Source organism: Aristolochia californica, unplaced genomic scaffold (assembly GCF_029961685.1).
Source record: "Aristolochia californica isolate CCGP_79_NKW_82.1479 unplaced genomic scaffold, dmAriCali1.0.hap1 SCAF_3, whole genome shotgun sequence".
NCBI lineage: Eukaryota > Viridiplantae > Streptophyta > Magnoliopsida > Piperales > Aristolochiaceae > Aristolochia > Aristolochia californica.
The window spans coordinates 1,688,103-1,714,067 of record NW_027181992.1 but is presented as its reverse complement, the minus strand read 5'-3'; the positions used below and the strand labels follow the sequence as shown (position 1 = coordinate 1,714,067).

At 38.5% G+C, this 25,965-nt stretch overlaps 4 protein-coding genes across 4 annotated transcripts; 1 reads left to right on the top strand and 3 right to left on the bottom strand.

Moving 5' to 3' along the window:
* Positions 1-5,880: 5,880 nt before the first annotated feature.
* On the bottom strand, positions 5,881-8,062 carry LOC137960247 (stress-response A/B barrel domain-containing protein At5g22580-like). Its single transcript, XM_068807807.1, has 3 exons — positions 7,910-8,062; positions 6,597-7,506; positions 5,881-6,326 (listed from the first exon to the last, which is right to left on the bottom strand). The coding sequence occupies exons 2-3, from the start codon at positions 6,713-6,715 to the stop codon at positions 6,101-6,103; spliced, it is 345 nt and encodes a 114-aa protein (XP_068663908.1). The 5' UTR covers positions 6,716-7,506; positions 7,910-8,062; the 3' UTR covers positions 5,881-6,100.
* Positions 8,063-8,435: 373 nt separating this feature from the next.
* Positions 8,436-13,387, bottom strand: LOC137959049 (RING-H2 finger protein ATL40-like). Its single transcript, XM_068806323.1, has 3 exons — positions 12,569-13,387; positions 11,569-11,666; positions 8,436-9,189 (listed from the first exon to the last, which is right to left on the bottom strand). The coding sequence occupies exons 1-3, from the start codon at positions 12,725-12,727 to the stop codon at positions 8,736-8,738; spliced, it is 711 nt and encodes a 236-aa protein (XP_068662424.1). The 5' UTR covers positions 12,728-13,387; the 3' UTR covers positions 8,436-8,735.
* A 942-nt stretch (positions 13,388-14,329) lies between these two features.
* Positions 14,330-15,479, top strand: LOC137958555 (ethylene-responsive transcription factor ERF024-like). The gene is made up of 2 exons (XM_068805616.1): positions 14,330-14,384; positions 14,926-15,479. Exons 1-2 carry the CDS (start codon positions 14,330-14,332, stop codon positions 15,477-15,479), a joined length of 609 nt encoding a protein of 202 aa, XP_068661717.1.
* A 4,044-nt stretch (positions 15,480-19,523) lies between these two features.
* Positions 19,524-20,108, bottom strand: LOC137959050 (dehydration-responsive element-binding protein 1F-like). Its single transcript, XM_068806324.1, has one exon. It carries the CDS (start codon positions 20,106-20,108, stop codon positions 19,524-19,526), a length of 585 nt encoding a protein of 194 aa, XP_068662425.1.
* Between the last annotated feature and the right edge of the window lie 5,857 nt (positions 20,109-25,965).

Here is a 25,965-nt window from a genome sequence, read left to right as displayed (position 1 = left end):
TCCTATATTAGGCAACATGATTTTTCATCATCTTCCTCCCCGTGACGATCCTGACTTCCGAACATAGTAGAACAACAATGGGATAGATGGACAACAATGCAGAGAGATTTTGAATATGAAAGCAGAAACTTTCCAAACAGGAAATTTCCAAAATCGGCAAACGTGCTTTGAAATAGCCGAAAATCATGATGCTAGTAGTAGAACAGTTTTGTAGAAGTAGTCGTAGTGTCTCCTCCTCTCTCGGTGTTGCAAAGTTAATGATGGCAACAAATGACGACGACCAACAACATTCCAAGAATATCAATAGTGCAGCAGCAACAATTCTTCTTCTTCCCTACGACGTTGAACGAAGCGGAAACAGAAGATCAAAGATATCTAGCGGCTATAGCCAAAATAATTTCATCAAGGTGACAATCAAACCAGCATAATACTTTCAAAGCCCAACAAGAATATATGCCAGCGAAGAATGAGATTGATGCTATCAATCTGAGAAAAAATAGCAACGAACAGTCTCGAAGTTATTTGCAGAAGGAAATATTAGAGGTCAGGGAAGAAGCTCCGGAATGAAGATGCCAGCCAGGTAATATGGATTAATATGGTGATGAAATACAATCTTCCATCCAGAAATAATGCCGAAGATAGAGATGCCAACCTCTAGTGTTCAACGGAAACTTCCTCTGTTAATAGAGCAGCGAAAAACGACAGTAGCAGTCGCATCGATGTTCGACGTCGAGGAAGGCAGAGTTTTCTGGAACAGAGGCGGGTGAAGCAACACATGTCACGAAATTGGTTGGCGACAACAAGGCAAAATACATCCTTGAGCTTCAGCACCAGCAGATACATTGGATATTTCTATAGCGATGTCACCGGGTTGAGATGGCCGAGTTGGCTCCATTAACCCCGCAAAACAACAAACAGAATGGTATGTTTCAATGTTGTTTGGTTTGTTTCAATTCTTGTAAAAAGCTATTAAAGACGATCAATAAGCTTCACATGCAGCCCTGCATATCACTAAATTTTGTAGGAGAGATTGGATTGGGGTTTGATGAAGTATGGAGGTGAAAACATAGAACAACTAAGGGGTGTAAGGACTAAAAAAAATAAACACGAACAACAAAATAAAAAAAAAAGCCTATGGGAAAAATGAAGGAAAATGAATCCTGAAATTACCATAGTCAGAGTCCTGAAAATTAAATCTCTGATTCTTTATTGATTTTTAGGACTCCATAAATTTAACTCATGGAGAAAAAGAGAAAGACACTCATTAGGAGAAAACAAGAGGAAGAAGATATTATGGACTTGATCTCTTAACCCTCCCCCTAAAGTTGTATTTATAGATTAATGAAACTACTGTATTACAGTAATACCCCTGAACTTAGGGTTTAGGGTTAAGCGTTTTAACCCTAGAACTTTAACCTAATTACATCAATGCCACCTCTATGAGACAATCCTTTATTTACCATCATGCCATCATTATATGTGGGCCTATTGGCCTTCTCCTTGATCTGTAGGCCTTTAGCCCGTCTTTTATATTTTTTGGATGTATGGTCTTTCCTTGGTCTTATGGGTTTGAGCCCATCTTTTAACACACTTGGATATGTGGGCCTTCCTTGGTCATGTGGGTTTGAGCCCTATCTTCCAACAATGTGGATACTCTTGTTGGTAATCCATCTCTTGAGAATATTATTAAGGTTAGTACTCCTATCACACCTCAAAATTCTAATGATGTGGCTACTCCTGTTGGCTATGAATTACCTGTCGGGCGCAATATGGGCAAACCACTAAACAGATATTCCCTTGAAGTGAATAAATAAAGATCTAAATATTTGATTCCCAATTATGTGTCTACAAAAGAACTATTTGAAGTCCTCAAGAAATTTGTAAATGAACTCTCCTCACACCATATTCCCACAAGTGTTGATGAAACTCTAAAAGACCCTAGGTGGGCTCAAGCCATGAAGAAAGACATGGAGGCGTTAATGAAAAATGAGAGTTGGAGTTTTGTTCCTTTACATGAAGGTAAAAAAAATAATGGGGTGTAAATGGGTATTCTCCATCAAGTATAAATCCAATGGAGCAGTTGAACAGTATAAGGTAAGGCTAGTAGCAAAAGGATATACATAAACATATAACGTTTATTATCAAGAGACATTCTCATTGGTGGCCAAATTGAAACTATAAGAATTTTGCTACCTCTTGTAGCTAACCTTGATTGGTTATTGCCCTAGTTTAACATTAATAATGTTTTTTTTTTCATGGAGATCTCTAAGAAGAAATTTACATGGATGTTCTTCCAGGATATATGAAAAATTCTGAAACTAGGGCGGTGTGCAAACTCCAATGAACTCTATATGACTTGAAGCAATCTTCTAGAGCGTAGTTTGGGCGATTGAGTTTGGCAATATGAAAATATGATTTTAAACAAAGTAACTCATATCATATGTTATTCTTAAAACATCAACGGGTAAAGTAATAAATATGTAAACAATATGACCATTACAGGAGATCATCCAGAAAAAATAACCAAAATTCAAGAGCAATAGGCAACAAAATTTGAGATAAAAAATCTGGGGGGACTCAAATATTTTCTGGAAATCAAAGTTGTTATGTCTAAGCAAGGCATATTCCTTTCCCAACGAAAATATATCCTAGATTTATTGTCAGAAGTTGGACTATTGGAGTGTAAGCCTTCAGATATTCCAATAATCCCAAATCACAAACTTGGAGAATACCCAGACCAAGTGCCAACAAACAAAGGAAGATACTAGAGGTTGGTTGGAAAACTTATTTATCTCTCTCATACACGACTTGACATCATTGATCCAGTAAGTGTAGTAAGCCAATTCATGCTTTGTCCGATTGAAGATCATATGTATATTGTGAATCAAATTCTTAGATACCTAAAGTCCTCATCTGGAAAAGGACTACTGTTCTCAAGAAATCATCACCTAAAGGTTGACGGCTATACAGATGCTGACTAGGCAGAGAATATTTCAGAGAGAAGATCCACCTTTAACTATTTTACGTTTGTTAGAAGAAACCTAGTTACTTGGATAAATTAGTTACATGCTGACTGGTAGCGTTATCAAGTATTGAAGCCGAGTTTCGTGAGATGGCTCAAATGGTTTGAGCTCAAACAAGCTGGTGTGGCTTAGTGCCACCCCTACCAGCTGCCACAGATGCTTTAAATGGTTTGCCTTCTCTACACTCTTCATCGACATATACAGTTTACCTAAACCCTCAATGAACATGACCTACTGATACCACTTCAGGTATTCCGATACGATACCCAATGACGATGCGTGCCGCATTGAGTTTAACCATATCTATAAATCTTTTTATTATTTCTTATGCAGTTCTATTAAGGTGACACAGTTGGATTATCTTTGCCAGATGGCAATCGTCGATAAAAATATGGGAAATAAGCCTAAAGCCAATTCCTAATAGCGGAAGCATTGAATTGTGCAGGAGTGGTAGCTTTCGAAGGAGTAGCCATTTGGTCATTGAGGGGAGACTCGTTTGCAATATCATTGGTCGTTACTCATACATATTGTTGTTAAATGATCATTAGCTTACTCGAATCTGACGGCAACCAACCAGTTGAATCGAATCGCATATAATGGAACCAGTACTTGTTCGGGTCAGTATGAAATAAAGACCTAAAAATGGGTTGAAATCTGAGTTGATCAAGCATGATTCATTGCTTTAATCAGTAACGCAATTGATTTAGCCAGGATAACTAAGTCAATGATGGCATAAGAGAATTCTCCTAATAGAGGCTCATTCAACTTTAAGCAAGGGAGGAGTCTCCACCCCTGCCGCGGCCGGCGAGGAGCACAAGAATTCCTCGGGCAATTGTACAAAAAGAGAGAGAAGAGACAAATTTTGTGGAATCAGAAGTTTTCGAATTTGATTCGCCCCTCGAGTAAAACCTATTCAACATAATTTTGTAGTACGTTTATTTAGTCGTACTACAATCTGCATCTAGAAGGCAGCTTTAAATGCACTTTAGTGTCGACTGTGTACTACTGTCTGTCACAAGAAGGAAATGATAGGAAGAGGATTAGTAAATTCTCACCCACTTGAGAGTTCAGAGCCCTCAGAATAACTAACTGGCTCTCATCAGGGGCATTAAAATCCTATGAGAACAATGAAGAGCATCAACCAGTATAACAGAATGCTGCTTGTCTTCAGATCTACTCCCGCGGATAAAACCTTGTCCTCTGCAAACCCACCATGAATCCCAGCCAAAAAATAACATGTTAAATTTAACGTTAGAGAAAACAGAAGACGATGAAATAGATTTACATGAAAGTTGCGATACTCCAAAGCTGCTTAATGTCAAGAACTTACTGCACTCTTTCGGGTGGCAAATGCATCTCAGTCCAACCCCACAGTTCCCATTAGGCTTCGAGAATTTGTCGCAGAGATTAGGAGCATGGTCAGGGATTTCAAACGAAATTCTAGTCCCTAACTGAAAACCTTCAGCAGAAAAGGAAGAAGCGCTCCTGTAGACTCTGCTATAGTGAGTGCAGTTCAGATCTCTTGGATGAAAACCAATGCCTAATTGCTTAAAGTCGTTGATAAACAAACACGCCGACGCCCTTTCATTAATCCGAGATGAAGTAGTACTGCAGCCAACGGGAGAGGAGCAATTTTGCTGAAAAGAGGATATGGGTATACCAGATGTTGAACAATTGAAGAGAAACAGAGAGTTTCGTTGCGGAGGAGATGGAAACCCAGCTGAGAGGAGAATGGGGGAGACAAAAATGAAGAGAAGAAGCGCATGATTTGTGAGAGAGGGTGAGTGTTATAGCTCTGTAGTCAATCGTAGAAACTGGGAAAAGGCCAAGAGAGGTTCTGAAGTAAAGAGTTCGGGACTTGCATAGAAGACTGCGGCTAAAGAGAGGAACTGGCTGAGATTTGGAGAGAGAAATTTGTTACTGATCAAGTCTATGTTCGAACCACTAGTCGTCACATCCTGTGGAATAAAATTGGATGATTTGCAGCAGCGCCTGGCCATGGCATATGGTTCCCATCTGAACTAGTAGTTGTCACATCCTGTGATACAATTACTGCAAGTGAAAGGAAAGACAAAGTTGTCTGAGGGTCATCAATTGGTATTGTCTATAATTCTTACATCTAGTATGAGCAATCTAGAGTATCTGCTGTGTCTGAGTGCCCATCAGTTGGTATTGGCCATGATTCTTGCATCTAGTACGAGTAATTTGCAGTATCTGCTGGTGAGTCTGTAGAGAAATATGACGTAGTTGTGGTGCTACTCATGATGTTATAATGGGAGGAAGTCTGTGCAGGCGGCTGACCTTCGAGAGAAGAAACAAGTTGTTGTGATGGTCCCATGCTGCGTGCTATGTCCGAATCAATTGCATTTTGTTTCTCTTTCCCATGGTAGTGGATTCTGCATAAGACCCACAAAACGAACTAAGCATGTTGCCAATTAATAACCATTTAAAATACAACATCGTTTTATTAATTGGCAACAGGCACAGTTCGATTCGTGGGTCTTATGCAGAATCCACTACAGTGAGAAAGAGAAACAAAGTCCAATTGATTCGGACATAGCTCGCAGTATGGGACCATCACAACAACTTGTTTCTTCTCTCAATGGTCAGCCGCCTGCACAAACTTCCTCCCATTATAACATCATGAGTAGCACCACAACTACGTCATATTTCTTTAAAGACTCACCAGCAGATACTGCAAATTACTCATACTAGATTCATGGCCAATACCAATTGATGGGCACTCAGATAGCTTCGTCTTTCCTTCCACTTGTAGTAATTGTGTCACAGGATGTGACAACTACTAGTTCAGATGGGAACCATATGCCATGGCCAGGCGCTGCTGCAGATCATCCAATTTTATTCCACAGGATGTGACGACTACTGGTTCAGAAAGAACCAGGTAACCATATGCCATGGCCAGGTGCTGCTACAGATCATCCAATTTCTCCACATGATGTCACGACTACTGGTTCAGATGAGAACCAGGGAACCATATGCCACAGGATGTGATGACTGCTGCAGACAAGATTCGAACGTGGGCCCCGATCAGTAACAAATATATTGAATGAGCTTCATCAGGCAGGGGGAGAAGCAGCAGTAGTAGGAGCAGTAGGTTTGATCAAAACTGATGGAAAATCAAGCACTACGATATACTCGATCCCTGCTACAAAATTTGCTGCAAATTCAAGATGTGTGGGATGGGCTGAGAAGGCGGCAAAATCTTCAGCACTTTTGAATGTCAGTACGAAGACATGGGTGTAGTCTTGCCTTAGTGCAGCCTCGCTTCCAGAATCCTGTCCCCTGTGGAAATAGTCAAGCCCAACAAACAATGTTTCGTTAATTGTAGTCCTTACTCTCTTCATTGCTCTTCACTGCAGTTACATGAACTAACCATTTAAGATACAGTATGTGCTACAAGAAAATCAATTATTTTAAAGCTCCAAACTTGCCCGACTTCATGCTACCAGTAACTTCCAGCAATGAAGTTGAGATCACGTCTCCAAATGTTAGGCATAATCAAGGTAATCGTGCACGAAAAAAAGTAATAAGATCAGAAGGAAAATGAAATACCATTCAAAATCCTTCACAGTTTCCATATCAGTAGCCAGCTTCTCCATCTCTTTAATGATATCTTCCACCGCCACTCCTTCCTTAAACTTAGCCAGAACCAGATGCTTGAGGTCTCCCATGGCTGCACGGCTGCAGACGACCAAATATCACTGCGCTATGAGGAACTCTAAGCCATCACCTTTAGCAATCCTCCCGACTGTTTGAGGTGGCCCACCGCTTCTGTTGTCAGCTATTCACCGTCAAAGAAATCGTTCACTTTTCCTCGACAGCATCTCCGTTTGAAAGACCAAAAACGCGAGCTGGGGGAACCTATCCTGCCAATAAACCCACACGTCTAGTGATCCCTACAAGGCCCCGTGACGAAGAAAGATGGAAGAGAAAAAAGATGCGAGATCCAGCATTTATCTGGCAGGTTGCTTCTTTCTTGGCCAAATTTATGTTGTTCTTCTTTTTTCTCTTATACATTCAACGAACATCATCATTGCAGAGCTCGTCCGTAGTGTTTGGTGCTATGGGGAGTTTAGCCAGTCCATTTCTTCTCCGGCGCAGAAACAAACGCGTTCGGTAGCACCGGTAACCCTCCCACGTGCTCCCAGGAATCTTGCCGATGAATGGACGATTACAATCCTTGCGGTCTTGACTTCCTTGGTCGTAAACGTTAGGGGAAAATTGGCTTGGAACTCTCTGTTTGTTTACCTGCGCATTTCCACAAACATGTGGTGTGTGGATGTGCACAACACTATGAAGGGAGCACCTCGATCCACCATATATCTTCCCGGAATGATTCAACTTCTCATGATTTCTTGCGTGGTGTCTTTTCAACTACTATTAGCCATTGAATATTCCTCAGAAAGTGGCGACGGACGCTCGGGCTCTCTCATCTCAAAGCTTACAGTTGGTACTCAAAAACCTATTCCACGGTTCGGAAGCAAACAATAAACATTAGCTGACATAATCTACATGAAAAACGATGAAGATGGCTCCCCTAAATTGACGCTTATCCTCAATTGATCATCCCTCTAGGCCGTATAAATCAGTGGATCTTTACCAATAGATGAGCTGTGAACTTCGAAAAAGGAAGAGAAGAGGTCACTCTAAATCTTATCTTTTTGATTCTCTGTTCTTGTCGACAGAGAGGAGATGATGGGTAAGGTAAGTACATCCATTAAAGATCATGATCCCCCAAACCCCATCATTATCGCAACCATTTTCCATGGAAATTTGCAAAACAAACACCCAGCAGCAAGTACATGGGCTAAAAAGGTAAAGAGCTCTCAAAGTTTTTTTTCTCTTTTTTTTTCTTTTAACCTTACCTTCGAGAGACTGAAGCTCTCAGAGATGTTCGAGCATAAGATCAGCCGATTGGGACCTTACCCACTTGCAGCTCCAACTGGCCTGGCCCTGTGCTGGTCCCCGTAACATTTCTGTGATCCATCTTTTTTCAAGCCTTTCAGCTTTATATCCGTTCTCCGCACTTTCTCATGCTGGGCACACGGTTGGCTTTCCGGCGCTTCAAGTGGACTAATTGACTCTTCAAACCGGACACACCTATCCAAATCCACAGAGGGCAGAGACATTTGGTTCAATAGATTCAGACTTTTTGGATCCTTTGACTCCAGGGCCCAGGCTTTTATTTCTAGTCTAGATATATAAGGCATGATGAATATTACTTCTTATATATCTAATAGATACAAGGGAATGAAATTAAATTATTATGCTCTTGTAATCCCTGTTAATGAAAATGGATTGTTATTTATGTAGTGCATTGGCTGTCGATCAAGAATAAGGGAAACCAGCCCATGACTCTTCGTGTCGGCTCTTGATCTTGTGGGTCAAACACAGTAAGTACCTCCTGTTGGCCAATACATTTATAATTGATACCATCTCAACAGCCATCTATACATCCCACGACCTGGGGCATACACACACACGTTTCAACCTTATTTGAAGGGTTCTTCTTTTTGCACGAAGCCTCAAAATTTTGCCCAGAAACCCTCCATGATCCACAGAAGTGGCAAAAATATGTACAATAAGTCAGGTTAAAGGAAAAAACTCAATCCAACTCTTTTGCCAACAATACCGGCAAGTCAATCCAGCCATTGCCCTTGACCAAATCTAGCACCGAAGGAGACTGAATTGCTATGGGGTGGATGGGCTCTCTCTGTGCTTGCACTGTGAAAGGCGACTGTGTTCATATGAACCATCTTTGAGGACTCGATTGCAGTCTGTGGCGGCTGATACATCTCCTGCTTCCATGCCCTCAAGATCAGGTGTGCAATTATTATCCTCCTGAATGGACTCCATCCTTTGGTTGTACTGGGTCCTGGATGAGTAGCCAGGGCTGTTATATACACAGTGATAGGCATGCAAGTCAAAAGTCTCTGTCCCATTGTAAGGGGTTCGGACAGCTGAACTGAACAGGGGGGGCATATTCGCTCTCTCTGGTGAGTCTCGTAGAGAGATGCGACAAACAGGACATGTTGAGTTATGATGTAGCCATATATCTATGCAAGTCACATGGAAGGCATGCCCACAATAAGGTAGAATACGTAATATGTCCTTGTCTTGGTATTCAGCTAAGCAGACTGTGCACCTGCTAGGAATGAAACAAACTTGCTCAAATATACATCCATGATGAACAACAATAGCAGGACAAGATCACAGGTTAACATCTTCAGGTCAATGGATTTCATAGAGTAGGCAAGTAAGAACTTTGTAGAGCTATTTGCATTTCTCAAAATGCTAGTGAGAAACTAAAATCTCTCCCATACTCTAAATTTGACTACTATCACTGAATTGAACACAGATTGAGCACCAACATTCTCCATTTGATGCCACAATTGAATCCCGATGTTTCTTTCTATATTCCAATTGCAGCTGATCCATAATATGCAGTTCTGGTCATTTTGTTTTTTTCCTTATATTTTATGAATGGTTTGGGCCATAAATTGATGTAAAACTTCTATTGGAGAGAGTTTCCCAACCAGATGCAATATGTCCCAATTCCCAAGGTTAGGCAAATCATCAAATTCTGATCATTGCAATTTAATGAAGAATAGCATCCCTTTGAGAAAGAAAAAATAGAAGAGAAATTTGCAAGCTGCATGCTCCATGGGGTCAAGGTGTTTTACATGTTCTCTCTAATGCGACATTCATGCCTGATCGATATACTTCCTGAAAATATTTTTCTGGAGTTTACAGTTAAAACTTTTTACACACATTCCTCATGGAATAGAATATTTAGATAAAATCCCCACGTAGTAACTAATTACATGCAACACACCAAAACTTTCTAACATTCATACTTCGCTCTTCAGATAAACTTACATTGACAGAAGAAAGAATCTTTCTTAAATTTCTAGGGAATATCCACAAAACAATCCTTACTACTGGTAAGAAGACGAAAAGATGTTATTTATCAGCAGTTTACCCTAACACACAAACCAAAAATTACCTTTCTAATGGCACAACTCCAATAAAAGAGTTAGTTTTCACCAGCTACAGAAAAAACAATCATAGAATAGAAAGCAAGGTATCATTTGAGGCTTGTTCTAGTTCTCAACAGAAGAGGACAAGCTAACCAAAAGGGCTCTTTTTTCTCTTCTTCTTTCCAGCATCAGAAATCAGCTACCAGATAGGAGGATAGCAAGGGATTATATGCAACAGTTTTTGGAAATTGAGCCACATATAAATGAATATTTTGCCAGGGGGTCAGAATTTTTATAAACAATGTCTGCTGAGAAACTTTCCTTTTTCTCAGCCTCATCACTGTATTACCTTCCTTTCATACTCTACGGTTAGAACATGAAATTGTTCTGCAAGCAGGATTGTGAGAACCACCTAATGGACCAACAAAACCTGTCCTTAACAGGATGGTACTGACTTTCCTGTTGATGATTCTCTACGTAGATTCGAATCCTGCCTCTCCCACTCCATTGTAATTTATCATAATGCAAGAGAAAAGGGAAGAAGAACAAATAAAACATTCATTAGATATCCGAATCGTCCACAACAGTGACAGTGCAATCAAGGAATCTCAAAATTTCCTGAAGTGGTGCTTTTTTTGTTCTTCCTCAAGCTTGAACTCTAAGAATAAAGTAGACAATATGTTCATCTCAAGGATTTGCAAACCAGTTTTTTGGAAGGTTATGGTGTATAGATAGAGCAGGCAGACCGGAAACAGTAGAGAACATTAGTAATGACAAACCACAACCATCAGATACGTCTTAGCTGCTTTCCAAGCAGCACATTACTGTTTGGATTTGCGAAATTTACTTTAATCATGTAGGATTGGGGGGGGGGGGGGGGGGGGGGGGGGGGGGCGGGCAGAGTTAATTCATCTATTTATTCACTCACTAAAAAAGAAATCAAAAGATGATATCTAGCTATGGGCAGACAACCCTATCAATAGTTATGGTCGACCGTCTTATTTGAAGCAGATGCCATTAAACAACATCAGAAGCCCTAGTGAACTAGCTCAAGATTAGGTACACTTAGTTTGTTCCCACGTCTTGAAACAGCAATACCCTTGAGATATAATAATGAGTTGCATCCTTACCGTAAGTCTCTATGAATTTGAGACTTGTTACCAATTTTGAAATGCTATTTCAATTTTGATGCAACCTCGACTTTACTGCACATTTCTTAGTCAAGCTTAGCATCAAATGATACAAACATGAATAAAAAAAAAAAAAAAGGGGACAAACCTAACTCAAAAGATCCCTTAACTTTCTATGCACCTTCTGTTCGTAGGATTCTGTGATATTTCTAATGATATATTTTAATAAATTAGTCAAAGTTAGCACTTTGCAAGAAAAAGAACAGTTAATTCAGTGGAAGATTAAAAAGCCAGCAAATTGTTGACTCCAAATGCAGCTAAATTTGCTTCGTAAGCCACTAATTTCACCAAGAAGTTTCAAATGATAGTACTCCAAAACATAAATGGATAGTATAAGAGAAATAAGGAACTTACTGTGTATCTTCTGCTGATGAAAAGTACTCATCACTAAACTTTTTTGTAGAAAAAGTTGCCACCACAAAAGGTTCAAGGCCATGGAGCCCACGTTGTAACTGTTTCAGTGACAAAAGTAATAACAATTCAGCATCAGAGAAGACTCCACAAAAACCAAAGGTACATAGACATGCTAAAGGAAAAGCATGATCATAATGAGACCGCAGAGAATATCAACCAATACATTGAAAGATGAACATGAAACTGCTGAATCAGAAACACCATCGGGAAAGAAAAGAATCAGAACATACTTATGAATTCTGTTCCAAACTGTTATGAGATAAATATATTATGTTATAAGGAAAATAACAAAAAGAAAAGTTTTTGATTGAATGTGAAGAAGTGATAGAACCATTTGAATCAATTCATTTTTTTCTTGGAGCATACCAAGAAAGAACGAATCAACTTTCTGGCTGCACCATGTATTTTTACTAACATACTGTAATTCCATATTGCATCCCTGAACAACCTATAGATAACTTCTCGTAAGAAACCCAAGACATTAAAACCACACACAGCACAAGAAACGATCATATTCTAGGAGCACGAAGCCATGGATTGTAGAAGAATACTATTTTTTATTTATTTATTTTTTTTGGGTGGGGGGGCAGAAACGAAGAAACACATACTCGACGCCTAAAACATGCCCAAGAGCTAAACGTAACAAAATCAAAACACCAACCCCTTTGCAGACACCTACAAAAATACAAGTTCCATAAACCAGAAACTTCCCTTGACTCTATTTCTTCCAGAAATAAACACAGATCAGTCATACGGAAAAACAAAATATGGGGATAAGGACAAACAGTAGTATCTACTGCAGAGAAGCAAAATGACAGAATATTTTATACAGACCCGTCTTCCGCCAAATTAGTACTAATTCGAGCATTTCCAAGATAAAGCAGTAGAGAAAATCCAGCTAAAAAAAAGCCAAAAATAGATAACAGAAAAACTAACTTACTAAGCTCAGTTCGGATCTGGTAGCTGTCGGAAAAGATCTCCTCGAAGCATTTAGCTGAATCCTCGCGCAAATGAGCCTCGTACACACAAAGACGATAAACATGGTACTCACCGTAAACCCAATAACAGTCATCACCAAATTAATCCCCGACGCAATCATAGCTTCTTATAAAAAACCCTCCGAAGTTGTCACTAACAATTCCTCTATAATCTCACAGTCACTCCACCCCCCTTCCTTCCTGTGCGCGAGGATTCTAAACGTATCATCACCCTCATCTTTTTATCCGCCTCCAATTCTAGAAACTTTATGATTAACTAAATTACAAACGTCCGAGTTCTGTCACGAACTTTCTTCCGCCCTATGTTTCATATCTCCGTGATCCAAACCTCTCGCATCTATACGCCATAACATTTTTTTTCCCCACTAGTTCTATTGTTTTTCCCGCTACTATAGCAAGTCCAGTAAGGCTAGAAAAGGAACTCAATCCGCGGATTTGTGATTGCGTTCTTCAATTGGAGAAACTTGACATATCGCCATCATCAACAGAAACCCTAAAAGAAGCCGATAAATTGAAAGGGGATCCCACCGTTCTTTTTCCACTTGTGAAAATCTATGGCAGCTCCAGGACCTAGGAGAGGACATTAATAATGCAATAATTAAATACGTTGAGTTTTAGCCAGATGTGATTGGAAAAAACAGGGACTTGATTTTGTGGAAGAAAAACCACAGATAGGGAGGACAAATGGAATAAACAAAAAGAGGAAATTGGAGTGTCCTTGTCCAGTAGCGACGGAGATCCTACTTCAGTCGATACCTTTCTCTTCTCTTTCTCCATGGTTGATTCCCCCAACTGACGGACGTCACTCTCGGGTTCTTCCCCTACATGTTCTCCTCAAACTGTACTCCAACATTGCCCCGCTGCCTCCGTAACAAATAATTCTTCTTCCTCACCTGGAATTAGCCATTATTATTGACGATTACTCGAGCCCTTCTCTTTAATTTACTGCAATTAATAGTTAAAAAGACGTGGTTAGCTTTTCTTAAGCTTTTGAATTAATTAAGAAGGTCATTATGCCTGTATAACGCTTTTGATTAGTTACTTCTTTACGATACTAATATAAAATCTAAAGTGCAAGCACGATAATACCAAAATGGGAACGTGGCAAGCAATCTACCAGCCTTTAATCTCACTGAAGCTTGGAATTTTGAATTTGTGTATAAGAAATTGCATAGCTTTTTCCTTGTTATAGTAATTAGTATTTAATTACTTGTTACATTAAAGTTTGAACTCAATATCCTCACTAAACTATGACTTTTCTCTTATAAATTTCACAGAGGTAGCGCTTAAAATGAATTAGATTAAGCCAAATAACAAATTAATCCAAAGACTTCAGAGTTGGGATGGCCAATTAGTTGGAGGCTTCAAGTCAACCGACTTGCATTCCTCTATTTTTATGTTTTTGGATAAGATAGAATCCAGAGGCGGCGTGCCACCGTGCATGCATTGACGGGCCGGATCCATAATATATCCAAGAACGAATCAAGATGATTCAAAAATATCCCCCAGTAATGGAATGATGAGACTGATCTTATTCTCGAGCTTCAGCGATGCTTGGAAATCCCATCTCCACCCAATTGCTACGCGTGTAGTAATCAATAAAACATGATTCAACCGGGTGGACCCTTCCCTGATCAACATGCTTGACACAGTCCAACTTCTATGGTCATGATCAGACCCTTTGATCTCTATATAAACGAGTTATGACAGCTTATATCTTCCCTCAACTGCCTAGCATCAAACCGAACCCTAGTAGAAGTTAGTAAACCGCACGTTTTCTAACTCCAAAACCCTGCCGGAGTTGGCTTGAAGTGAAAGCAAATGAATTGATCGGAAGACTAAGATAGCCGTTTGGTTTTTCGTATTGGATCATTAGGTTTACTTTTGAGTATATATACTATCTTTTGAGTATTTATACCAAATATTGAGTACATATACACGTTTTGATATAATTGAAGAGCTCCGCAAAGCTCCGCCGCCAAAGAGAGTTAAAGATTACTGGGATGGAGAACCAGCTGGCTGACTAGGGACTGGAGAAATCAAAATCCAGAAAAAACAACACGAAACAACATTTCCTTAAAAAGGGATCCAACTCACCGCATTCCAATATCCATACAAAAGCTGGCGAACTCAAAAAACGTACGAGTGGCAGTTAAGAACCAACTGGTTGCCATTACTCCTTTTAACTGTAATAACTCCTTAGTCTAAACGTATAAAAACCGCCCGACTTTCAACTTCAAACCCAGTAACTGCCGCCAACGAATCACTCTGATCACCTCCTCTAGTCACTCTATTGCAGAGCACTCCAGTACTTCCATGAGCAGCGGCGGCGGCAGTGGCAGCAGCAGTCGGGCCGGTGGCTCGTCCAGGTCGCGTCCCGTTTACAGGGGAGTAAGGCAGCGAAGCAGGAAATGGGTGGCGGAAATTCGGGAGCCCAGAACGCCGAATCGCATATGGCTGGGCACCTATCCCCAGCCTGAGATGGCTGCTATTGCTTATGACGTGGCCGCCTTGGCCCTCAAAGGGGGTGAGGCCAAGCTTAATTTCCCGGGTTGTGCCTCCGAACTTCCCATACCTGCAACCGTGAATCCCAGTGACATCCAATCCACCGCCGCAGCCGCAGCCGCTGGTACTCCGTTGTATCTGCTTAAATGCAGCAAAAGCAGTACGGTCACCTCCGCTGAACAGCCCGTTTTCCATGAGTTTATTGACGAGGAAGCCATCTTTGACATGCCCAACCATCTCAAAAATATGGCTGAGGGAATGTTGCTCAGTCCTCCTCGTGTGGACGATGATCACGATGATGCAGTCCCTGTAAACTCAGACAACCACACTCTGTGGAATTATCCTTAGTCGAGCCCCCTTAATCAGAACCTCGTACTTCGGTGATGGATAAATATATAAGCAGCAACATATAAAAACAATTAAACTTTGAAGCAGAAAACCTTAGTGCGGCGGAGTCGTGTCTTATATTGGAGTCTTTTTCTTTTATATTCCCTCCTCCTCCGCCCCGTTCTCTGTGTTGCTGAGGCTGAAAGGAGTCTTTCAGTTTTCTACTATATTAGTTTGTATGCCGCCCTCTGTTTCCTTCTCAGCTTGTACTTGCACCCTCTCAATTCTGATACCTAACATTAATTTGAATCCCTTCAATAACTCAATCACTTTGTACTGAGTCCATGTAAAACACTAAATCAATGAAGATTCAGTAATGGTGTTCATACATGAAGGACGGAAAAGGAACAACTGGAAACTGAGTTTCCTTTTCCTGTCATCTGTGGTTGAACTAATAAAAGATCAAGAAAACAGTTGACTGAAATGTTTACCGGCATATACCAGCGAAGTAACTCCAGTGTTCAATCACAAAAGAAGCCAAGGAAAAAAATCAAGAAAACAACTGACTGAAATGTTTACGGGAATATACCAGCGAAGTAACTCCAATGTTAAATCACAAAAGAAGCCAAGAAATTAAAAAGGGAAATCTATTAATTGTTGAAGGGACAGGAAACCGGGTCTTCCTTCCTGACGGAATTCACAAATGACCTACAATCCATATTTTCGTTTAACACAAATCCAATCGCCTTATCAGAACCACCACCGCACGGAGCAAGACGAAAACGGAATCTAATGAAATACACGAACTGGAGCTGTAAAGGTAGAAATTCACAGATGGGTCGACCTTGCATCATTCTCCACAGACACCAGCTCCTCTGCAACCCAGGATCAATTAAAAGATGAAGCATGTATGTTTTCTAAAAGTTTGGTGGTAGAAAACAAGCACTAGTCGGGTGGTTAGTCAATTAACATCATTGATGCTGATGGATGTATATTACTCTCCTAACCATTTATATCCACATTGTTAGGGCTTGTATTAGCTAAAATTATAGCTACTTTATAGTCGGCCCATCTTCGCCTCAAATGTCGTCCTCAAAGAAGCTGCTGGGTGGCCATTGATGTTCTCTTTCTACTTGATCCTCATTGAGTGAAAAGAGGATAAATGGGTTGCATTAGGTTCATTTTATATTCTTGCTGTTCATTAAAGCTGAGCTTTCAGCTATCCGGGGCCCCCGACTTGTAGAGTAGAATGCGTACTTAATGCAGTTTTAATCTAATTCTGCTGGAGGAATATAGAAGCTGTTACAGAGAAAACTAGCAGTGTGTGATGATGACAACAAGACAAGCCCACAGATTAATGTCTGTCTAGGGTTCTTCCCTTTCGCTGTAGAAATGGAAATCCGTAAGTTGTTTAAACTGGTTTTCTGTCTTGGGAAGGAAAGAAGTCAAGACCAAAACAATCTAATTCCCACTTTCACTCTTGTATCTTGAGCATTACTTTATTTACATCTTAGCAGCATAGTCTTTGTATGGATATATGAGAATCAAATTTTCTCAGATATTGAAACGAGTAATGTGGATTTTCATCTTTGGCAACTCGTCCTCTTTCCAAGCGATCTTTGTACTGGGTTATTCTTTTTGACTGGGTATGAACGTTAACCAAATAATAGGTTGCAGGTCAAGATTATTTAATGATTAGGCTCATCTAATCTCTACAAAATCTCGATCCTGATAAGAATTAGTTTGATCTTCAATCATGTTAGCCGCAACTTAGACCAAGAAATTCAGATTTCTGACATTTTATAGAGAACATTTGAGCTTGAAAGAATGGTCGCCGAAAGGAATTCTTCGAATGAGGCCGTCCAAGATTTCGTTTACATCATATGATCCTCTAGTCAGTCAAGCTTGTTGATAGGAAAAAGTGAAAAGCATCTATCCGATGTAGAAGATACCTTCCCCTGTTTTAGCACTTGCTACTTTTGATTAGCTCTCTCCTAAACAGTAGATTAACACTTTAATGAGTCTAACCTCAAACAAGAGTGGCAAGCCAAAACTTTTGAACTTATATCAATTTTGGCATGTAGCAGGAAAAGTTTCCGGAGAGGAGCAAAGTTCACTTTTATCTCTTTCTTTTCTCTTTGAACAATAGATATATGCCTCAGTTTCGTAATCAGTCAAGTACAAAATGAAATGGCTGAAGGCCAAACGAAGTGGCCTTTGAGTTCTTGAACGACCCTTGACCGATCCTTTCTATCTACTCAGCAGTTTCTTGGTATCTTTTGGAAATTAAAACTCTTAGACTATAAGAACATAGCATGACCCAAAAAGACATTTAGTTTTATACCCTAACTTAAAATGAAATTGTATTTAGTGCCAGTAGGCCTCTTAAATACAAGTCAAGATATGCTGTAAACAATTTTAGCATTTGCAAAGAAGAGGATGGAGGTGTGAAAGTCACTCGAGGCTAAGGATAGCACCAAGTCAAATCGGTTTGCAAACCGTTCGAGCTCGGTTTGAAAAAAGCTCAGCTTAGTTTAATTTTTTCTTGATCTCGGCTCAAGTTCAAATTTGAAATAAAGCTTATAAATATAACAAGTCAAACTCGAAATTTTCCAAGTTTGGCTTGTTAACTTGTGAGCCAACTCATTAGAATAGATTTTTTTTTATGAAAATACCATTTACTCTAATTGCTCTCATCAATTCCTTCTTTATTTGGTTGATAGTTACTTTTATTTACCTCAGACCTCAAAGACAATCAATCATTCAGCCATTTCGTGTCCCTCAACATCTAATATTGTTGTTTGTTAAGGGAATAAACACTATTAATGAAAGTGTTTGCTGTTTCTTTTAGGTCTATTAAACTGGTTGTTATACATTAGTATGTTTCATTGCAAAGTCTTGGACTCTTCTATGATACCTTACAATTCAATGGTACTAAAATCATCATAATATTCTCTTCAGTTTTTTATTATTTTTTTATTTTTTTTTAAGTTTTAAATATAAGTTGGAGCTCAAACCCAACTTGAGCTCAGGCTTAAAGTCAGTTAAAATTTGTAGGCTCGAACTCTATTTCAATTTTAGGTTTAAACTCAGCTCGAGGTCGAGTTTGAAGTATTAAGATTAAACTAAACTCAAACATATGAAGGTTCGAGTTTGGCTCGATTCACCACTACTCGGGTCCTATATGTTTGAAATGCTGCAAATATTGACGACAGGTAGCAACACTTAATGTGAACAATTGGTTTAAATTTCATTCATCATTGACCAAATGATTGGACAGATGTATAGACAAATGCTATACTGCCTTATATACCCAACTACCCGCAAGTAGAGTTGGGATTACATATGGAGCAGTAAATTAAATTAACTGGTCTCGTGATTCTAGGGTTTGCCACTCCTCTTGACCAGCAACTCCCCTGCCAAAGGAATCATTAGGTTATAGATAGAAATCAAATAACGAATATGAACATATTTTACTCTTGATGAACCAAAATAAATAGAGTTATACTCTCCACCGAACTGAACCCGTTCACTTGTCGTGGATCTTCTCGATCCTCTCCTGGGACACAATTAATTCACTTTTCCATACTTTTAAATCAGATCGTTTTTTAAGTAGGGCTGACACGGATGTCTTGAGAAGAAAGATTAATATTCTTGAGTTTTATTCTGTCAAAGCATATGGCACAGACTTTTCTGAAAAAAGGCGTCACTTTCTCAGTTTCAGCCAATCTCAGTTACCTGCCATGCCCTACTTCCAGTCTCTGATAAAGCAGATTTAGTGAACAACACTGACAAAGCATGGAAACCAAGTCGAACCTCGGCACCTGAATCACTCTGAAAATAGATGAGCACGTATCCGATAGTCATAAGCACCATATCCAGCAGCAGCCAACAGCACATAATTAGCATAAAATTTTAAATATGGAAGATTCACTACTCGGAAAGCCGGATGATTGGGCTTCACCATATGTTGAAGTTCGACTTCTAGTGAATAGGGAAACCTGGAACTATGTACTTACGTGAGGAAACCAACACAGTATCAGCAACACGGTGGAGCGCACTTATTTAATCATTCCAGAGAGTCAAGTCCATTTGCCGACCCTCAAGATCGTCCCAGTCAAAACCCTTCTGGATACCAGGTGGAGTGATCAGCATTCCCTCCGCCATGCTGATGAGGAGGCTCGGCATGTTGTACTCCGCCTCTTCGTCGTGGAACTGCGTAGTAACATCTCTCACAAACGGATCATCAGACAGCTTTTTGGGTCGGAAGGCCTCGGCGGCCGCACAGGCAGCCTCCTGGATATTTCTTGGGGACGAAGAGGCTGGACGGGGGAGAACCTGCCAGGAGTCCTCGAAATTGAGCGCTGCTCCAGAACCGCGGAGGGCGATGGCAGCCACATCGTGGGCCCTCGCGGCCATCTCTGGGCAAGGGAATGTCCCTAGCCATATCCTAGACTTCTTCTGAGGCTCCCGCACCTCGCAGACCCATTTGCCGCCGTTGCGCTGGCGAACACCTCGGTAAAAGGGGTGCCGCGTCTCCCTGAATTTTTTCCGGCCGGCTCGCCTCTTGTGGGAGGTAATGGACGTAGAGAGATGCTCACTGGACGAGGAAGATTGTGAAGAGTACTCTTCTGCTTCTTCCACCTCCATGAATGTAGGGAAAGACGAAAACCAATGGGTTGGTGAGGAGGACTGGGTTTGACGAGAGGATGAGTTATGAGACTCTCGGGAGAAGATAAGAATGTCCTTAAAAAGGCTGTATAATCTTTTTATATCAAAGCCCATTTGAAATTTGATCTCGTGCGGAACGTGTTCCGTAAGCGTTATCGTCACGTGGAAAGTTTGAATTGGAAACTACGGGCACATGCGTGAGACGAGGGTAGCTCTTTGGACGGTGATGGACCCCATCCCCTCGGATCATTGTCCGATCTCTTAAGGTCCACTGGTCGAATGGTCAGACAGCGAACCACTAATCCCGGACCAGACGATCTATTGGTTCGATGACTGGTCCCGAGTTCTTTCAAAATGCTTAAATATTTTTTATTTTGCACACTTTGGTGTTTCTTTCAAAATGCATAACTGTAAGTCCTGTTGACGTTGAATGGTTGAAAATTTCCGGTCCATGACGTCGAGGTATCGAAGGCATGCGCTGATCTCGTTATAACACGTGTCATAAGCAAACGGAAGTGGGCCGAAACGAATATCGTGCTTTCACTTTAGCTGGATACGGGAGCAACGCGCCATTTTTGGGTTTGACACGTGCTAATGATGTTAGTTTGGAAAGAAGGGGCTTGGGACTTTTGTAAGTCTTTTTTAATCAATCAACGGTCTGGATTGCTTAGATGAAAAGCTATGATTGTAAAAAACATTAATTAACAGGATGATTAAAGTCCGTGGGCGGTTACTTATTCGAAGAATCACAATTAAATGGGAAGGTGGTAGTTTTAATTAATTATCAAAATGTATGTTTAATTGTTTAATTATAAATTTACTTCTTTATAAATACTTGTCACCTTACTATAAATAATATAGATATGAATAATCATTTTCTGCCCTCATTTATCCGTTGATAATTGACTGTTTTAAATATTATGAATATTTTAAAACTTTCGTAAAAATATTATTTAATATTGTATTCTAATTTTAATTTTTTTCTATAATCATATTCGTGTGATTTCAAAATAATATATTAAATTATTAATTATTTACACCTTTTATAAATAGGTATACTGAAAGGATTAACAAAACAAAAATATGTTAAATAAAAGTAAATATAACCTACTCTTTTTTAAGAATAATTTTAAATATAATATAATTAAAAACATTTAGTTAAATATAATTAATCATAAACTTATTAATATGCTATATTTTTTATACTTATTATTATTATATATATGTATAATATTTAAATATTTATTTATTCATTAGTAAATAATTATGTAAATAAAATAGGTATAAGAACACGTTTTACCTATTCTGAATAAAAAAAATAATAAAATAGATTTTGGTCAAACATGTTGATGATTTCGATTCATACAAGTATACAGACAACTGACAAAATACGAGTACAAGGGTCATATAGACACTATTCCATTACAAAGCCATGCATAGGAAATACATTATTTATCCTGTCAAAAGACACGTCAATGAAAATTTTTGATTTGTTCTATTGATTTTTTTAACATTCTTAAGTCCCATCACAGGTCCATTTTAGGGTCCACAAATATTATATTTGATGTCATTACTAGAGCTACATTTTATGTGTTGAAAATGATACAATTGACTTGCCAGAAAGCTTATCTTGATTTAATTAATTGGCTATGCACCACGAATTTGGACGAGTGATTTGGTTTTCTTGAAGTAATTGTCATCCGGGAGAAGAAGTTGGTTGAACTTTGGGAGTAATCAACCCCATGTGTGTAACACATGTGCCCCCATGGCACAATCGTAATTCTTATCATTAGTCGAATATATAAACCACCTTGTAGACGTAAGTTTCATTACCTACGAAGGAGAGGTGATACATGATTGACACGTGACACCTTTAGGATAAGACAAACAAGGTGACAAGGAAGCTAAAAAATGGCATTTATTATCTAATTTTAGTTTGCTTGGAAATTTGTTAATAACTTCTTTTGACCTTTAGGCTGTATTTAGAACAAATAAAGTGGAGAGAAAAGAAAGGAGGATAAAAACAAAAGAAAGAGTTTTCTTTTCTCTTTTTTAGATTTTTTAAGTTGTGGAGTTTAAACAAAGCCTTAAGCTTGAATCGGTACACATATCGACTTTTGCGGTAAGGTCACGTGGGGGTTGGAAGGGGGTCAGGGAGCCCCCACCAGGTCCACGATATATTGATTGTTGTTTCATTATGGACAGTTTGGGGATTTCACTCTTGTATTGTGTTTGCCCTAGTTTTATCTTTCTATTTGGAGGCGCCAATATTAGGGTTTATTAATTCATCACCGATAAGGATCATTAGTTACAGTTGAGCGAGGTTAGAGAAGTGATTTCTCTTGTAAACTATTTAATCTTCATATTGAATTACAACAACAACGGAAGACATGACGTAGTCTCACCTTGAGGTGAACTTGTATAAATCTTGTGTTTTTCTTTATATTTGTTTTTTCCTTCTTCCGTGATTATTATTATTACTCTCGTAAGTTTTGAATTAGGACGTCTAATTCCTGATAAGATACCCATGGAAAATAAAAGAGAAAATGGAAGAAAAATATAGTTTCTCATGTTTGGATACACACAACAAATAGAAAAGAAAAAAAATTATTTATATTTTAAAATGTTGATAACTAAAATTTCCCTCAAGTTTCTATTTATTTTCTCTCCCCAAATTTTATTATTTTATAACAGAAAATATATTAACTAAGGGGGGGTTAGTCAACAAATTGGAAATTTGATCTTGATCTTGATCTTCATCTTCATCTTGGGGGGGTTAGTACCCCAAATGGATTCTTGAAGATCAAGTTCATGTCCAACATGAAGATCATGTCAGTCATGTACATGAAGATCATCTTCGCACTTGGTGTTAGTGTTGACGACTTTATGTTCACTGGAAAACAATTTCCAGTGTTAGTGCCCCAACATGAGAAAAACATAAAAAACAAGAGAATCTCTAAACCTTTACAGTGCACTTAATTACAACATAATCCTTACACCCCAAATTAGGTAAAACAACCATTATTACTACACGAATAAGTTATTTAATGTATAATTAAATATATTAATATATTTATTAATTGAATTAGATATTTTATTGTGCATTAATATGGTAATTACGTGAGCCAATGAAATACGTATATGATTAATTACAAATAATAAATAAAAAAACGTTATAAATAAAAAAACGAAAGTAATACGTTAAGTTATTAATTTATTAATAACATATGATATACTTTAACCTAAAAATGAATATTTTAAGAGAAAAAATTGATCTAATCATAACTTTAACACACAATATATTTGTACATAATATATTTTATGTATTATTAATTAATATTATATTATCACAAAATTTAAAACCATTGGTTTAATTAACTATAGCAATCGGATAATTATGCCAAAATAATTTATCAAATATTTATTTTAACAATATTTTAATTATTAATATTAAATCACTATTTTAATATAGTAATTGTAAAATCAAATTAATTATTTTATAAATAAAAATTATAAATTAATGATTTTTATGAAGATAGTTTAATTTTTCCTAACTTAGGAAAAATTAAACATCTTCGTCTTCCTTCGCAGTGAGCCAGCGGGCAACGGCGATGGCGACGAGGACAGGCTAGGCAAAGGCGACGGTGGCGGGCAATGCCGATAGAGGCGGCGCTCCGACGATATGCCAAGAGAGAAAAAAGAGGGAGGCCGAGAAGCTCTGCAACAGAGCTCGACCTCCCGTGCTCTGCGGGAATGAGAGAGGGCTGCGGGAATGGAGACGAGAGAGGGTTGTGGGAATGGAGACGAGAGAGGGCTGCGGGAATGGAGACGAGAGAGGGAGCAGAGAATGAGAGGGTTGCAGGAATGAGAGAGGGTTGTGGGAACGGAGATGAGCGAGGGCTGCGGGAATGGAGACAAGAGAGGGTTGCGGGAATGGAGACGAGAGAGGGAGCAGAGAATGAGAAGGGCTGCGGGAATGCAATGGCAGAGAGGTGTGCGGCAGAGAGAGCCCCGAAAGACAGCCCCGCGCGAGAGTCATGTAGATGATTCTCAAAATCGGGCGGAAATCGCTTTCCACCATTTACTCTTGGGACATGAACTCCTGATTCATGTATATTCATGTACATGACATGAATTTCGGCGCCCCCTAACGACACTAGGACATGAACTGTGTAATGCGCATGAAGATCATGTCCTGAGTCATGTGCACTAACACCCCTATGCTTCTACATGATCTTCATCTTCGAAATAAGTGTTAGTGTGGACAAGTTTATCTTCGAAATCTTCGAAATAGGGTGTTAGTGTGGACAAGTTCATCTTCAGCTTCATCTTCGAAATTTAAAACCATTGATTTTATTAATTATAAAAAGAAGTTAATTAAACGAAGTGTTTGAGTTAACAATATTTTAATTATCACTATTAAATCACTAATACAATAGAGTAAATAAAAAATAAATATGATTAATGAATAAAAAAGTATTATATTAATAACAAAAGATAGATTTTTTACATGGTATTAATTAATAATATATTTTGACAAATTAAAAGTAATTAATTAATCAAATGCATACTTTAATTATATTTTATTTACCAGAGACTTAAATATGAAGTTTAATATAGTAATAAAATTGAACAAAAATAATAAATAAATACATATACAACTTTATTAATAACCTAAAAAAAAGATTATTCTAATAACGAGTTCATGCCTTTAATATTAAAATCACCAAGTTACAAGTTTAGTACATATAAACGACGCATGTTCAAAAGTAATAAGATACAACCATCATTTATCGTTCCACATGGAAGTTGATATGGCATCTCGAAATTGTGCGGCTCTTGTGGATTCTAATGCACTCTGCCTCCAAAAGCATGTTACTTGGCTACCCACATCCTCAAGACCATCGCAATCGTTGTTGTCTGTATACATTTTACATAAAATTGGATATGACCTCTACATAAAATTAGGCATAACCTATATATATAATACATGTATAAGATTGGGCATAACCTCTTCTTAAAATTGAGCATAATCTATGTATATAATACATATATAAAATTCGGCATGACCTCTACTTAAAATTGGGCATAATCAATATACATAATACTTGCATAAACACTCCATAAACACTCCATAAAATTTTCTATACATTCCATAAACACTCCATGGAATTATTTATATACACTCCATAAAATAGTCTAAACACCCCATACACTACATAACATTATAAATAAACTCCATACAATAATCAAACACAACAAAATTAATTGAAATATCACTATCAATTTACAATCGCGCAAATAAAAACTATAAATCCATTATAAATTTACAAACTATAATTGTTTCTCTTCATGCTAGTTGTACCTCGCCCATTTCCCCCTATGAACTGATCTAAAAATCGTCCCCTTGATTGATCTTTCTTTTGTAGAGGAGGCAACTCCTTCAATACTGCAATTGTTACATCATCCGCATTGCCTTGACATGCAAGTAAGAACATCCAGAATAAATTTGTGATTATAGTAAAAAAAAAGGGCCAATTCTTTACTAGTTTACTTTTAACAATCTAAAAATTTTGAATAGGGATATAAATATTGCCCTGATGAGACATTCTCAAGCAGGTCTTCGGACTCAAAAGTCTCCTACTTCAAAAAAATAAGATTGGAAAACAAAATCTTAGAACAACGGATGAAATGACATTGGTCAACAAGTTCTCAACAATATCAAAAGTAGGATATATCAATCACAAGTAGCTGTCTATAAGGCAAATCAAATAAAACACTAAATTAATAAAAAAATAGAGTTTAGACTTACCTTATGAAATTTGAGAAAAATCAA

Coding starts and splice junctions, on each gene's coding strand:
- LOC137959050 (XM_068806324.1), bottom strand. CDS start 20,108: ATGGAGGTGGAAGAAGCAGAAGAGTACTCTTCACAATCTTCCTCGTCC.
- LOC137960247 (XM_068807807.1), bottom strand. CDS start 6,715: ATGGGAGACCTCAAGCATCTGGTTCTGGCTAAGTTTAAGGAAGGAGTG. Junction 6,327..6,596: donor ACTGTGAAGGATTTTGAATG/GTATTTCATTTT, acceptor CTATTTCCACAG/GGGACAGGATTCTGGAAGCG.
- LOC137958555 (XM_068805616.1), top strand. CDS start 14,330: ATGACAGCTTATATCTTCCCTCAACTGCCTAGCATCAAACCGAACCCT. Junction 14,385..14,925: donor CAAACCGAACCCTAGTAGAA/GTTAGTAAACCG, acceptor ACTCTATTGCAG/AGCACTCCAGTACTTCCATG.
- LOC137959049 (XM_068806323.1), bottom strand. CDS start 12,727: ATGATTGCGTCGGGGATTAATTTGGTGATGACTGTTATTGGGTTTACG. Junction 11,667..12,568: donor CCAGATCCGAACTGAGCTTA/GTAAGTTAGTTT, acceptor TCACTGAAACAG/TTACAACGTGGGCTCCATGG. Junction 9,190..11,568: donor TCATCAGCAGAAGATACACA/GTAAGTTCCTTA, acceptor CATTCCTAGCAG/GTGCACAGTCTGCTTAGCTG.